The sequence below is a fragment of the Grampus griseus genome (genome assembly GCF_964374135.1).
Source record: "Grampus griseus genome assembly, chromosome: 3".
NCBI classification, from domain to species: domain Eukaryota; kingdom Metazoa; phylum Chordata; class Mammalia; order Artiodactyla; family Delphinidae; genus Grampus; species Grampus griseus.
This window is the reverse complement of record NC_139019.1, coordinates 32198096-32214606: the sequence shown is the minus strand read 5'-3', so window position 1 is coordinate 32214606 and position 16511 is coordinate 32198096. Positions and strand designations below refer to the sequence as shown.

Below are 16511 nucleotides of genomic sequence, written 5' to 3'. Positions count from 1 at the left end.
ATCAAAGACTAAACTCAGGGAACTTCAATAGAAAGAGGTCTGAAGAAAGAGGAGTGAAGGAAAGCAAGATGTGGCCAGTGTAATGCTGTAGAACCTTGCTACTCAAAGTGTGGTCCATGGACCAGCAGCAACAACATCACTGGGAAGTTAGGATCTCAGACCCTACCCCAGACCTACTGAATTAGAATTGTTTTTAACAAGATTCTCTAGGTGATTTGTTCACACTGTACATTTTGAGAAGAACTACCCTAGATAACAAAAAGTAAATAAATTCTATCGAAGAGAAAAGAGTGATGAACTGTGTCAAATGTGCTAATATGTGAAAGATGAGGACTAAGAAGCACTGGCTTTAGCATTGTGAAGGTCACTGGTGACCTTCAGAAGAGGTTTTGAACAAAAGAGAAGTTTTGTTGGAGTAGTGAGGGCAGCAGCATGACTGGGTTAGATTTAAGAGAAACTGGGAAGAGAGGAATTGGAAAGAGCTAGTACAGAAAACTCTTTAAAGGAATTTTGCTGCTAATGAGGGTGAAGAAATGAGTGGCAAATGGCTGAACAAGTAAGACCAAGAGATTATTTTTATTCCTTTAAGATGGAAGAAACAAGAGTATATCTGGCTGGGAATAATCTAAGATCTACCTCTAAAATAAGTTGAGTCAAAGAACACAATGTCTTTCTGACAAGATACACCTAATTTTAGCAAAAACGAGAGGGATTCCAAATATGTTTTGTGCATCTTTGAGGTTGCATTAAGAATTATTATGCAAGTCATCAGGTGGAGAACATATATATATGGAGTAAGTTTCCTTAAGATTTTTGTTAGATACTGAATCACCCAAAATCACCTAAAGTTAAGTCACACAGTGTGAACAATTGTGCTTCTAAAACATAAAAAGTTTGGTGTGATGTTTGTATACACCAAGATGTACCTTTAAAAAAATAATAAAACGTATTAAACTCCTATGCAATCAACACGTGCTAACCACAACTACAGCAGGAGAACTTCAAAAGAACCTTCCACAAAATCATGGATGTCAGTTGTAGTTTAGTTTTGGCCAGGACAGTCTATAGCATTAAATCACATAGTTCTTTGTGACCGCCCCAGTTTTCCTTTGGAAATTTAAGCCATCATCCCTGGGAACATTAACTGCTGAGGTGTTTAGATTGGCTTGAAAGCCACAGCTTAAAATATTATCTGTCCCTCCTGTTATCAAAAACTGAGAGGACTTAGTAGAAGGCACAGAGAGACCTGAGACCTAGGTTTTTGGGACAAATCTCTGCCACAGACTCTGTGTGATTTGGGGCAAATAATTTGATACCTTTGTATCAGAGTTTCCTCATGTGTAAAATAAAATTGGGCTTCATATATAGCGTCTACATTTCCTTCCATTGTTAACGTTTTTAAGTCAACTTAGGGAGGTGTAATTTGCATACAATAAAATGAAAATATTTTGCGCATTTAGTTCCATGATGAGTTTTGACTATTGTATCCACCTTTGTGACCACCTCCTTAAACAAGATGTAGAATATTTCCATCACCTCAAGAAAATTCCTTCATGCCCTTTGCATCAATCCCCTACTGCCTGAGAGGCAACTACTGACCAGATTTCTCTGACCACAGCTTAGTTTCACCTGTTCTACAACTTCATATAAATAGAATCATACAGTATATACTCTTTGGTGCCTGACTTTTTCGTTCAATATAATATATATATATATTTTTTCGGTATGCGGGCCTCTCACTGTTGTGGCCTCTCCCGCTGCGGAGCACAGGCTCTGGACGCGCAGGCTCAGCGGCCATGGCTCACAGGCCCAGCCGCTCCGTGGCATGTGGGATCTTCCCGGACCGGGGCACGAACCCGTGTCCCCTGCATCGGCAGGGGGACTCTCAACCCCTGCGCCACCAGGGAAGCCCTCAGTATAATATTTTTGAGATTTATTTATATTTTTCCCTGTATCAGTAGTTTGTTCCCTTTTATTGCTAACTAGTATTCCTTTGTGTGAATAGACTACAATTTATCTATTAACTCCCCTGTCAGTGGACATTTGTCATTTTCCATTTTAAGCTATTCTGACCAAAGCCACTATAAAAGTCTCATACAGATCTTTTTGTGAACTACTCTTTTACTGATCTTACGTAGAAGTGAAGTTGCTGGCCATTGGGGTAGATGTGTGTTGACTTTTACAAGATACTGCCAAAGAGTTCTCCAGAGTGGTTGTACCATTTTACCCTTCCACCAGCACTGTGAGAGAGTTCCAGGTTCTGCACGTCTTCATCAACAGTTTTGATATGATTTTAAGTTTGCCATTCCAAGTGGGTTAAAGCGATATCTTGCGGTCACTGCTAAAAACGTATTGACTATGGAAATTCTAAATTTTGTGATTTTTGAATTCAAAATAATGGTGATAAAACTCATATTTCTTTTCTTCGGCTCTACAACAAAGGAAAAAATATTTCTGCATGTAAAAGGAGCCATACACCTGGGAAGATTTGTGATGAGAACTCGGGACGTCATGCTGGCAACAACTTTCTTGGATTCTATAAAAGCTCTACCAGCTACCTATGAAAAGGGGGAATATTTTGCATTTTTGGAAACCTATGGAACCCACTACAGTAGCTCTGGGACTCTAGGAGGACTCTATGAACTAATATATGTTGTGGATAAAACTTCCATGAAACAGAAAGGTATAGCTAGAAATAGAGTTCTAACTTCCAACATTGTTGTAACCATCAACTATTTCTAGTGTTATCCTCTTCCAATGGTTAAAGGCTTTAGAGTTTTGTAACCTGCTTCTTTGAGAGAACTCTCTCCCTGCCCTTTGGCCTCTAAAATCCTATCAAACAGCAAATTGACTTCCACCTCAAACAAGATGACTTGGCCCTGCACTTCTCAGCAGCACTACTGAGAAATGCACAAAATCGTACTGCAATATAATATTATTTGGTGGTGCTGCTTTTAGTGAAATACTATTTAAAAGGTGAAAAGTACAAAAGACGTCATTTACATAACCTCTTGCTTAATCCATAGACTGGTTCAATTATATGTATGCCAATTATCTTCCAAAGTATTCTTCAGAATTGTAAAGGAAATGTTCTAAATTTTCTCTAAGAGAGGAAGGAAGAAACAATGTTAACAACATGTAAGCCTAAAGCAAAAGTGGAAAATTCGTTTTACCTCATATGATGACAATTCTAACTATGGGGTGGTAGTTGAATTGGGTCCATAAATAGGTTTCTGACCACACTTGAATCATGGAAAAGAGTCTATGATTGATCATCAGTGTCTGCCATATGCACAGGATAGGCCTATGTGCTACAGAATTACCATCCTGACCTAAAGACTTCCTCAAAGCCTTTTAAGAATAAACTAGATGCCAAGTTTCTATGTTAATAAGTTTTAATATTTATTTTGTGATTAATTAAGGCTTAGTTACAGCACTCTTTAAAGAGGTGAAAGATGCCAGCATAGCTCCTCTCTCTGCCCTCAAAGATTTGGGTTGTGTCTCTTAGGGAAGGAAGTGTTGCCAAAAGCACTTCCATGGCTCTTTCTCCTTAGCCTCTGGCTGTGTCAAGCAAAAGATGGGATTCAGCTCTGATCTTAAAGCCTGACACTGTCCCCACTGTGGATAAACCCTTTAAGGATGAAACAAATATGAATGGCCAGAACCAGTTGCTCTTGATGCCTCAGTCTAGTCTTGGGCTGGTAGATGCATTTCCAGGGGGACTAGAGTATGAGGTTTCTTGGTTTATACTGCCTCACAAGGTTATTCCAGTGAGACGGCATAATGGGGTCTCTAGGAGCCCTGCCCAGTAGGCTATATTGATAGATATCACATGGGAGAGGGGCACAAGAGGAATGTGTCTTGAGTAACTTGAAAATCAGAAGAGAAAGGCTCAGCAAGGGTGATCAAAACACAAAGAACTCTTCAGGCTAAGAGTTGCTTTGGTGAAAAAACTCCATGGGTTGAAATCTTTCATCTTGGACAACTCAGAGCTACCTACTTATATCTACTTACCTTCTGGCCTTAGTAGACAAAGATCATTAGGTGGACTCTGGGTCTTTGAAGAGGAAGTCATTCTTCTCACTTCTCTGCTTTGCCACACCCAAGATCCAAGCCACGTCCTGCAGTTTGGGGCATCCAGACTCCGTCTGGTCGTGGAGAGGTCCACAGCTGAGGTAGAGAATCTAAGCTTTAGGGGGTCACTTAGGTATTTTCATCCTCATCTTCGAATCAGAATTCTCATGCTTCTTAGGTTAAGGTTGGAAATCTAGTATTCTGAATTTCTAGCATTATCTTCCATTTTTATCCTCCCTCCTCCTTTACCATGGGAAATTCCACTGGATATTTCTTAAGTTCTCAGTAATTGGGGGTACACAAAAGATACTCGTTGAATGAATGAATGACTAAATGCCTCAGATCTCTACTTCTACATCTCACCATGGGATCCTGGGATTAACTTAACTTCTCCCTTTCCTTTTTCGTAGAGCATTTTGGCTTCCAGGACAAACAACCACGTGTTTGTATACATGTGTGTATGTGTGTGTGTGATCTGAAGTGATAAATAAGAGCAAAAACTGATATGATCAATACGCTCAGACCTGGGAAGTTACTCTTAAAATGAAGAAATAATTTCCTCTTTTAAATCAGGAGAATAGACAATAAATTATATACTTGAGTAAATATTGGGATTTTTCTTCGTTATAACTGGAGCAACCACACACCACAATGAGTCAGCTCCCAAGACAAATGTCTACTAAACAGCATTAGTAGGACCAGAATAAAGTGTCATATATTTAAGCCATCTGCCCAAAGCAACAAACTAGCTACCTCAATGATGAACTGAGTCTTCCAAAGAGGATCAGGAGATGCTGATGCATCCCATGACCAAATTATGAAGTTGATGCAGAGAAGTGCTTAATAGCCAGACAGCTCTTGTTTCTAGTACCTACTTGGCTAATTACTAACTGAGTACCATCAGCAGGTTCCTTAACTGCTTTGTTATTCCTCATGCTCATCTGTAAAATGAGGATAATAATAAAACTTATCTCAGAAAGTCAATAAGAGGATTAAATTAGTTGATTTACACAAGATGCTTAGAATGATGCTGGGCATATAATCATTCAATACATGTTAGATATTGTCTCCCTTTTATGGTATTAGAGGTAAGGATGGACTATAACCACCCTTGTCTGACTCATGTCCCTTTTAACAAGGGGTAAATTTATCGGTCCTTCACCATTAAGTTGACAAGCAAAGTCAAAGGAGACCATTAGATTCTAATATGAGGGCAAAGCAGGGCAGATATAACCTTGCATTTGAGTTCAGTAATAATGTCTAGGAATCCAAGTAAGTATGTTTCTTACAAAATAGCAAAATTGGAATTTATTTATGACGTTGATAGACATAATCTAATAATTTCTAACTAAATATATTAAACAGGTGTTGAACTAAGGGATATACAGAGATGCCTCGGGTTTAATCTGGATTTATCTCTGAATGCTGGAATTGAAATCGCAGGAAATATTAATTCAGACAATTGCTTAAAGAGGAGTGGTGATAAATTTCGTAAGTATGGCCTAACTTACTAGGGTGAAAAGAAGGAGGAAAGGTCAATGAGCACTGCCCTGTCACTATGAGCCTTCTTTGTTGTCTCCCCTCTTTATAAAAAACAACAACAACAAACTGAAAGTGCTTAAAAACTATTTTATCTTTTTTTTTTTCTTTTCTTTTTTTGCCAAGCCACACCAGCTTGTGAGATCTTAGTTCACTGGCCAGGGACTGATCCCAGGCCCTCGGTGGTAAAAGCACAGAGTCCTAACCACTGGACTGCCAGGGAATTCCCAAAAGCTATTTTACCTTCACAGTGGTTCCCAAACCATTATAAACACAAGTAACCTGGGGACATGTATTCAATGGTATCATCATTGTGCAGGTCATGAACTGCACAGCTCTGGGGAATACAGCCATTCACACTGTGGTCATTGTAGATTTATATTTTTATCATGGCAATGGTAGAAGCCCGATGGTAGAGAAATATCTTGAGGAAAGTTCTCTTTTTTCCCCCTAATTTTAACAAAGCTTCCAAATGGCCTAGTGGCAGTGCTGTCTGTGTCCATCAAGAAAGGAGAAGGCCAAAGCCATCTCCCTAACTCAATCTTCCACCTGACTCAAAATCCCTAATTCACCTTCACCCAATTGGTCAAAAGGTACAAGCTTCCAGTTATAAGATAAATAAGTACTGGGGATGTAATGTACAACCTGATGACTATAGTTAACACTGCTGTGTGATGTATTTGAAAGCTGCTAAGAGAATAGATCCTAAATGTTCTCATCACAAGGAAAAAATAATTTTTGTAACTATATGAGGTAATATATGTTAACTAAACTTATTGTGATAATCATTTTGCAATATATATGTATGTCAAGTCATCATGCTGTACACCTTAAACTTATACAGTATTGTACGTGATTATATCTCAATAAAACTGGGTGAAAAAAAGAAAATACCTAATCCATCCTTAACAATAAATCAGTGCATAACATTTTTAAAAATATAATTTTTTGATATAAATATTACTTCTGTTGCTAATCATTAGCAGATTTATAAGCATGAGGTAGTGCTGGAGTTCTCAATTTTTACTCTAATCAGAAATACTTGAGAGCATTCTCAGAAATACAAATGCTTGAGACTCACTTAAAGAGTGATTTAAAGAGTCGGCTGACACAGAGCACAGGGAGATCAGCTCAGCGCTTTGTGTCTACCTAGAGGGGTGGGATAGGGAGGTGGGAAGGAGACGCAAGAGGGAGGAGATATGGGGACATATGTATATGTATAGCTGATTCACTTTGTTATAAAGCAGAAATTAACACACCATTGTAAAGCAATTATACTCCAATAAAGATGTAGAAAAAAAAAAAAAAAGGGTCAGCTGATAGTGGAGAAGTAGAAGAGAGGAAAACCTAATATTTTTAAAAGCATACCAGCCACTAACATGTGGCCATGCTTGGAAACTACTGATGAAGTGAAAAGAAAACTGACCTTGCCATCAAATGTCGTAATTTCAAAATTTGGCCATTAAGCTTACTGTGTGACCTTGGGCTAGTCACTCCATCTCTCTGAGGCTCAGTCTTCTCATCTATAGAAATAAGGAAGGATGAACAAAAATCACCTTGAAATTACTTTTTAGTTCAAAAAATTCACAACTCTAAATGATTCACCAAAACTTTTTTAAAGCAGTTTAGTCTGGGAGAGACTGAGGGAGAAATAATGTAAAAATAGGGGTGGAAAGAAATTATGTTTTTTACTTTATTCTTTTTTATACTCTGAAGTTTTTTATAATATTAAAACAGTTTAAAGCAAACTTATACAAAATATAATTATGAAGCTAAGTCTGCAACAACAAATGTATCCATTCAAGAGTCGTGTTCCCATGTGTGCATGTGCTTAGGTGATGAACTTTAAATTATTAGTGTATCTTAAGCGTCATACCATTTATATTTTCTTTAAAAAGATGATTGGAATCTATAATTGACTACTAATAAAAATGACCCTTGGATATTTGGGGTGAAAAAAATTACATAAGTAATATTTATAAATAAAATTCAATAAATGTACTAGACTATACCTTATGAAAGGGGTTCAATAAATGTCTATCAGATATCACAGAACTATACATGCTTCACTTATATCTTCTTTCTCTTCTCAGAAAACATCACGAGTGAAAGCCTCATCGATGATGTTATTTCATTCATAAGAGGAGGAACAAGAAAATATGCAACTGAACTGAAAGAGAAGCTTCTCAGAAGAGCCAGGATGATTAATGTGACTGACTTTGTAAATTGGGCCTCTTCCTTAAACGATGCTCCAGTGCTCATAAATCAAAAAGTAAGAAATATTTATTTTCAAATAGAAGATTTTGTCATTTTCTTCCTAAATGTAATTGCTGGTTCAGATGAACAGTTAACTTCATCTGAAGGAGACGTGAGCATTCAAATGCACTCCCGTCCCATCCCTGAAAGAAGCATGGTGTAGAAAAAAGGCACAGAGGGGGCATCAGACCAACCGGGCTGAGTCTGAGTCTCTGCTCCTCACTAGATGTGTAATATTTTCTGACTTCTGCAACACTGAATTCTCCAGGGCTCCACGTTTATTTGAGGATTTAATGTGATTCCTTGTATAGAGACTATAGCTCAGATTGGTACAAAATAGTTGCACAGAAATTGTTGGTTCCCTTCCTTCTGCCCCAGTTGTCCCTTGCCTTCAGGTGACATCATACCACCACTTCCAACACAGGAGAATTGTATTTTTCAAGGGCCTTTATGAAAGGGAAGTTCATAAGTTCTCAGAAAATAAGAGTGAACAGTTCTCATGGTCAGGAAATCCTTTCCTTTTTGTGTCTTGATTATAATAGTCTTCCGTTTATAAACCTTTTGGGACTTTACAGTCTTGGTGCTTATTCCTAAGGGGAAAAAGCTACATTATAATTATAAAGATATAAATGCCAATGTTACTTAGCCTCACCATTCTCTCCCCAAACTAACTATAAAGGCTATGTGTTTTCCTTTATTGCTGTTTTGTTCCTGAAATTATTAGAAAGTATTTTTCCTACTTTCTTCTATAGCTTTCAATTTTCCCTGTATGTTTCACAATTTTCTTCCCTTGGGTCAAATTTATCTTTGATTGCCCCCTACTTCCTTTTGATTAACTTGAGTTATAAACATGTTGACTTTTTTTTTTTTTTTGGTCGCACTACACAGCATGCGGGATCTTAGTACCCTGACCAGGGATCAAACCCATGCCCCTGGCAATGGGAGTGTGGAGTCTTAACTACTGGACTGCCAGGGAAGTCCAACATGTTGACATTTTTGATAGGACTAGTTATTAGAGAATTGTGTTCCTTCATTCTTCATTATTGTCTTTAAAGAGTGAGTGAAACCACCAAAACTACTTCATTTATGTGAGAGAGAAACTCAGGAAAATTGTAATGTACTCTCCCTTTAGGTTGCGGAAATCTACCCAGTTGTAAATATGCGAGCACATCTGTGAGAGTCTTCACATATTTTGTCCCAAAACTAGGACAAAGAGAGGAAAATAGTTGTCCAAATTAGCATGCCCATATATAAAATTAAAATCAGAAGAGACCCCTTTTATTTTGTCATATTTAAATAATATTTAAATTCATTATCTTGAACTCAGTGAAATAAATCTGTTTCAGAAGATCTTAAGTAAAAAAAGAATTGATTCAGGACTCCCTGGCGGTCCAGTTGGTTAAGACTCCACACTTTCACTGCCAAGGGCCTGGGTTCAATCTCTGGTCAGGGAACTAAGATCCCACAAGCTGCATGGCCAAAACAAACAAACAAGAAAAAAATTGATTTAGGTGGATGTTTACATTCAGATGGACACCTAAAGTGTCTTGTCTTCTCATTTCTACAAAGGGAGTTCAACTGTCCTTGTACGGATCCAAGACTGTTCTCTGAGGAGGTCTTAATAAGAGTCCATCATATTCTAGAGCTGACTTTTAAAATCTCAAGTCAATAAAGTATCTGCTGAAGATTTACTACTGGATTTACTAGAACTATTGAAAAACCTTCATCAACTCTGTTGGCACAGTCCTACTGGCTGGATGCAAAATATAGTTTTATCCTATTTTTAAGGTCAACTATTGACCCCCAGATTTTTAGATTGGTGGGCATTCCATCTAAAATATCTCTATGTTTCTTTCTTCATGAATTGAAAGCCTGGACTTTTCATATCAATATTCTGCCTAAGCAGAAGGCAACCATAGATAGTCCACCATGAAACACTTTTTAAATTTATCTTCTTGGAGAAGTTCAAAAAATAGTAAAATATTATGTTTTGTTTGTTTGTTTGTTTGTTTTTCGGTACGCGGGCCTCTCACTGTTGTGGCCTCTCCCGTTGCAAAGCACAGGCTCGGGACACGCAGGCTCAGCGGCCATGGCTCACAGGCCCAGCCGCTCCACGGCATGTGGAATCTTCCCGGACCGGGGCATGAACCCGTGTCCCCTGCATCGGCAGGCGGACTCTCAACCACTGCGCCACCAGGGAATCCCCTCACTCTCTCTTTTATGTTTCCTATTGTCTTTCTGTATTTCCTGACTTTGTATCTCTTCATGCTTCATTGTCAATATCTTCTTCTAACCTATATTTCAATTCATTAACTTTACTTCAGTTGTGTCACATCTACTATTTAACCAGTCCATTAATTTGTATATTATAATAACAAATTCCAATTCTCTTTGTTTATTTTTTTTCAAATCTTCTATTTTTAAAAATAATTTTCAGTTCTCTGCTAAAATTTTTAATCTTGTCTCTTATGCTTATGTAAACATAGCTGTTTTAAAGTCTACATCTGATAACTCAAATCTTGGCATTCCCAAGCTCTGTTTCTCATTTCTATTATTTCTACTGATTCTCATTCACGTTGGCTCATTTCCTTGTGTACCTAGTTACTTTTATTGTGGGCTGGATATTATACTTTAAAAATTGCTATCAGAGTAGCTTGAGGCCTGAGATGCTTTTATTGTCTTCAAAAGAAATACATATTTGTATCTGAAAAGCCTCTGGGGTCCTAATGACTCAGGATTATTTTAAAACCAGCTGCAGTCTTTGCCAGGACCACCTCAATTCCAATTCCCTTTTACTTCTAGGGCTGCAGTCCTTTGGGGCCCAACCCAAAGCACAGCTTTTTTACCTTTGCTGTCCTGAATTCCAACCTTTTTTCCCCAGCCCAGTAATGTGCTGCTCTACCTCTTAGTTCCTCGACTGCCTCTTCCTGATTTAGGAAATGTGTCAAGGGGACTGGTGACCCAGAAGTACTGGGCTCACCTCACTGAACTTCTACCTCCTCCCAGATCTTAGCCTAGTAATGTTTTGTTACCTTGTTAGTTCTCCAGGGTTTTCAAGCAAATTTTTTAATTTTACTTTTATCCTGTTCAGCTTTTCTCATCGTCCTCAGAAAAAGGATTAGTTGACTTTATTTAATCCATCATTACTCTTTGGCAGGAATTTGTGGTGTGTGTGTGTGTGTGTGTGTATATATATATATATAAAACTATTTTTTTAATAAATTTATTTATTTATGGCTACATTGGGTCTTCGTTGTGGTGCGTGGACTTATTGTGGTGGCTTCTCTTGCTGTGGAGCACGGGCTCTAGGCACACAGGCTTCAGTAGTTGTGGCATGCGGGCTCAGTAGTTGTGCCTCGCAGGCTCCAGAGTGCAGGCTCAGTAGTTGTGGTGCACAGGCTTAGTTGCTCAGCAGCATGTGAGATCTTCCCGGATCAGGGCTCGAACCCGTGTCCCCTGCATTGGCAGGTGGATTCTTAACCACTGCGCCACCAGGGAAGTTCTGTGGTATATTTTTTAATCTTGTCTTTCGATTCCAATTGCGTCTCAATTTTGTGGTCTCTTATTTCAAAGTACTGTGCCACCAAAGGGTCTCAATTTCTTACAATTTATCTACTCAAACACCTTTACAGTCACACAATTGAATTTGCTTACATTAAATAGGCATATGATACAAGTTTTCTATACATGTTTTACATATGTACATAAAACATAGCCCTGTATATTCTATATGTGTTTTATATGTAACATAACTAAGCATTTTTTGAATTCTGCCCTATATTACTAGAGTAATCTTTCCATCTTAACACCCTCAAATCTCAACTTCATAGTCATTTTCTCAGGAAAGCCTTTCCAAACTTCCCTGATTCAATGGTAGCAACTATGTATCTTACTCCAGGAATTTAAGTGTACAAAATAAATCATTTTACTTCATTTATTTTAGTATAATTAAATTTGACATTGAGATCCCATCCTTCCATGCTGCTGGAAAATTCGTCCTTCATTCATTTGTTGGATGGGGTTCAGGGTAGCTCTTGCTTGTCCTGATGCTTCTGTCTGGGAAATGAAGATACGATATATGTAAGTATTTAGCCCATGGTGGTCATCCTGATAACCTCATTGTTCAAGTTTACAAGTTCACTTGAAGTCAGGTGGTTGCAAACTTTCCAGGCCAAGATTGAGCATCGGAGTCATTGACAAAGCTGTAGCCTGTTCCTTGATAGCCACCTTCCCTAGGGGCACTCCAAAGATTTTGCCACTTCCCAAAATAGCTGCTAGAGATCTAGCTATGGTTTCCTGCTACTTGAGGTACATGCTAACTCTACCCCCTTCCTGGACTGAAGGAATGCCCCCACCTTGGTGGCATTCTTCCCACACTCCTTCTCCCAACAAAAATTTATCAATGAGTTCAGGCTTTTAAAGAAAAAAAATCAGTAAAGAGTTTGCCTTTAGGGGCATTCTGGACTTGGCATCACACACAAACCTCTTTGACAAGAGATCGCAAGCACTTGCCTACCTTCTGGAAAAGGGGAGGCAGAAAAAAGGCAGCAAAAAGCATTCACAATATGTCAGTAAATTAGCCTGCTAAAACTTTAAATCCCTGACTGTTCATTGTTAAAATACATATACCCGTCCTTTATAGCACCTAGTCACAGTTTCCATTTTAAATTTGTCTGTATGATTATTTTAATATCAGTCTCCTTACCTCCATAATGGGATCTCCATGATTACAGAGATCATGACTAGTTTTGATCACTGGCAGTCTTAAAAGCTAACATCATATCTGGCAATAATAATCATTCAATAAGCCCTTGTTGAATTAATGAAGCAATGAATAAATAATTTAGTGAAAAATATTGCACAAGCTCTGTCTATAGAAAAAGACCTAAAATTAAATGTTTTGCTCTCCTGCAGCTGTCTCCGATATATGATCTGATTCCAGTGAAAATAAAAGATGCACACCTAAAGAAACAAAATTTGGAAAGAGCCATTGAAGACTACATCAATGAATTCAGTGTAAGAAAATGCCAACCGTGCCAAAATGGAGGGAATGTGATTCTGCTGGATGGACAATGTTTGTGTTCCTGCCCATACAAGTTCAAGGGAGTTGCCTGTGAAATCAGAAAATAGAAAATCTATGAAGGTGAGAACAACTCCTTTGATATTATTATGGACAAAAATATACATTTGGGGGTTATTTAATTTGAAAACTAGCTATTGAATTAATTTGCGCTAAACTTCTAGATTATCCATATAAACAGAGGATAAAGATTGAATGAATAGTGGAAATGGACAAATCAGCCTTTATGTGTCATTTAGCACACAGTTTAAAAATCTACTTCTACATCTAAACAGGACTATAAACAAATAATAAATTGTAATGATTGTATTACTTTTTTTTTTTACATCTTTATTGGAGTATAGTTGCTTTACAATGGAGTGTTAGTTTCTGTTTTATAACAGAGTCAATCATTTATACATATACATATGTTCCCATATCTCTTCCCACTGGCGTCTCCCTCCCTCCCACCCTCCCTATCCCACCCCGCCAGGCGGTCACAAAGCACCGAGCCGATAACCCTGTGCTATGCAGCCGCTTCCCACTAGCTATTTTACATTTAGTAGTGTATATATGTCCATGCCTCTCTCTCGCTTTGTCACAGTTTACCCTTCCCCCTCCCCATAGCCTCAAGTCCATTCTCTAGTAAGTCTGTGTCTTTATTCCTGTTTCACCCCTAGGTTTTTCATGACATTTTTTTTCTTAAATTCCATATATATGTGTTAGCATACGGTATTTGTCTCTTTCTGACTTACTTCACTCTGTATGACAGACTCTAGGTCTATCCACCTCATTACAAATAGCTCAATTTCGTTTATTTTTATGGCTGAGTAATATTCCATTGTATATATGTGCCACATCTTCTTTATCCATTCATCCGATGATGGACATTTAGGTTGTTTCCATCTCTGGGCTGTTGTAAATAGAGCTGCAATGAACATTTTGGTACATGACTGTTTTTGAATGGTTTTCTCAGGATATATGCCCAGTAGTGGGATTGCTGGGTCATATGGTAGTTCTATTTGTAGTTTTTTAAGGAACCTCCGTACTGTTCTCCACAGTGGCTGTATCAATTTACATTCCCACCAACAGTGTAAGAGGGTTCCCTTTTCTCCACACCCTCTCCAGCATTTATTGTTTATTGTACAACAAAATGTCTGAAACAATTATGTAGTTTCCTCAAATAAAGATTCACAGTCTCAAGTTTATCATTCAAACATACTTTCAACTACTGCTACAAAAATTTTTTTACAAAATTTTTAATATTACAAGAATGTCTTTTGCCCTTCTTAGCAAACACAGAAACTCAACAACATGGTGACAATATACATGTTTAGATTTCTCTGAAATTTTAGGATAATTGATTTCTCCTATATACTATCTCTGTCTCTCATGTATCTAAAATGTCAACCCACTGTTCTGTATTCCAAAAAGCATTAGTAGTCTCCAAAAATCCGTACTCAAGACCACTGTTTTTTACCTATTTCTCTCTATGTGGACTATTCTGCAGCTTTCTGTGATTTCTTCAGCTCTGTCTTCTAATTATTCAGTTCTTTTTTTCAGCTATGTATATATAGGCTATACCCTTTAACCAATCTATAGAGGATTTTTAAAAATTATTTTAATTACAAAATTATTTTAATTAAATTATAAATAAATTTAATTTCTGTATGTTTTGTTTTGTTTTAAGTCTATTTTTTTCTTTCCTGGCCTACTGGATTTTTCCTGTTTTTATTTCTTTGAACATGTTAAATATGTTTATATAGAAGTCTCTCTCAGATTGATCCAGAATATATAGTTTCTGCATGTACTCATTCTCATGGCATTTTTTTCTTCCTTGAGTACTGAAGAATTTTTCATCACAGGCCTAGTCTTCAGTGGAATTTGTTTCCTGTGGGAACCTTGTCTACTCTGGGTAGTGAAGCTATTCCTAGGGTTGTTTGCTTCTGGGGAAGCCCCATTGTTTTCATCCCTTTGCACCAGTTTTTCATGTAAATGTCTTGGTTTGAGTTCTACATTTTGGATTTATGGATAATGAAAATCAAGGTGCCTCCTCCTATATGTATATCACTTTTTTGAAAACACTGGTATCTTCTGGTTGACTTTTCATGCCTGACCAATGATGGTCCACGAGTTCCTTGCTGAGACACTAGACCACAGTGAAACCTTTCTTGCTGAGTCTTTCTGTTGAGGGAGCTCTTCCAGGTATCCAGCTTTCTGCAGAATGTTCAGTTCCAGCTTTCCACACAAACTGGGCCAACCCCCTTCATGAGGTTGAAAACCTTAAGACGTCATTTTTCTTTTTGCATACTGTTTACCTAGGGTGAAAGGCTCTGCAACTTTCTCCTCCGTCAACCAATCCAACCTCCCTCTCCTTATGTGTTTCTACTTCTTCGAGACTAGTTGTTCTCAATCAAGCTGCTCATTGTATTTACCTGGTTAACTTTTTTAAAAAAGGGCAAAAAGAGGAGCATAACAAAACAGATATCCAGCCCAAGTCAATTAAACCAGAACCTTTGTGGTGGACATTGCTAGGCCATGGTTCTCTTTTTCTTCCTTTCTCTCTTTCTTTCTCTCTCTCTTTCTTTCTTTCTTTCTTTCTTTCTTTCTTTCTTTCTTTCTTTCTTTCTTTCTTTCTTTCTTTCTTTCTTTCTTTCTTTCTTTCTTTCTTTCTTTTTTCTTTCTTCTTTCTTCCTTTCTTCTTTTAAATCCTCTGGTTATTCTAATCTATAGCCAGGGTTAAAAACCTCTATTCTGGACCCAGGTCAATTAACACCTCCGATGAAATCTCCTCCAGCATCTTCAGGCATCAGTTCTCTGTCTACGCTCCCTGAGTGCTTTCCCCCTTGTTCTTTCAGCACTAATCACACTTACTCACCCGACACAAGATGAACATCACCTCTAGTTTGGAAATGTGTCTTATATCTTAAATCTCACTCTTCTCCCAGCACCTAGACAGTATCTCGCACATTATGGTACAACAAGATAAAAGGATGAATAAATGGGTGGGTGGATTGACCCGAAGTTGAAGTTCTATTAATCGTTAAGATTTGATAATCTTTTGGTTTTTTCCTAGTATTGCCAGCCAAAAAAAAAAAAAAAAGAGCTGCTGTTTGTTTCCCTAGGATCATATGGAAAGAAAAACATCAGGACCTTCCAGAGATAGTTCTTGCTGCCAAATGAAAAGCAACGTGCTTCATGAAAATCCTGCCAGCCTCTGAAGTCTCCTCTCTCTTAGATCCACAATGCTTCTTTTCCTCCTTAAACTCCTATGATATTTCCATTTTTTATTCCCTAATGAGGAGAGTCAGCAGTGAAATATGCCAGGACTGCTTTCTCCTACAGCCAATGCCAATCCCTTGCTAGCAAAACAAAATTGAATTAAAAAGAGAGTGTTGGTTAAAAAGAAAGTAATTGTGAAGGTTCTTTGTATGATGAATACGTTCTGCCAGTTCCATTACCACAAGTCTGTATCATGCAGTTTTGCTCTTGTTTACGTCCTTGCATCTTGTTCTGTCATTCCTGGATACATGCATGCATTCATTCTGCAAATACTTGCCAAACACCTACCACAAGCACAGAA

At 37.8% G+C, this 16511-nt stretch overlaps 1 protein-coding gene across 2 annotated transcripts in view; it reads left to right on the top strand.

Annotated features, from left to right (window-relative positions):
* The window catches only part of C9 (complement C9), a 49386-nt gene extending 33217 nt beyond the window's left edge, over nucleotides 1-16169 (top strand). Inside the window, exons 7-11 of one of the 2 annotated variants that reach the window (XM_082652270.1) lie at nucleotides 2443-2683; nucleotides 5440-5565; nucleotides 7707-7885; nucleotides 12784-13012; nucleotides 16054-16169. In XM_082652270.1, the coding sequence (XP_082508396.1) occupies nucleotides 2443-2683; nucleotides 5440-5565; nucleotides 7707-7885; nucleotides 12784-12999 (762 nt within the window). In that variant the 3' untranslated portion in view covers nucleotides 13000-13012; nucleotides 16054-16169. Of the gene's footprint in view, nucleotides 1-2442; nucleotides 2684-5439; nucleotides 5566-7706; nucleotides 7886-12783; nucleotides 13013-16004 lie in introns of both variants that reach the window. The other variant, XM_082652269.1, reaches the window with a different exon arrangement.
* Nucleotides 16170-16511: the final 342 nt, after the last annotated feature.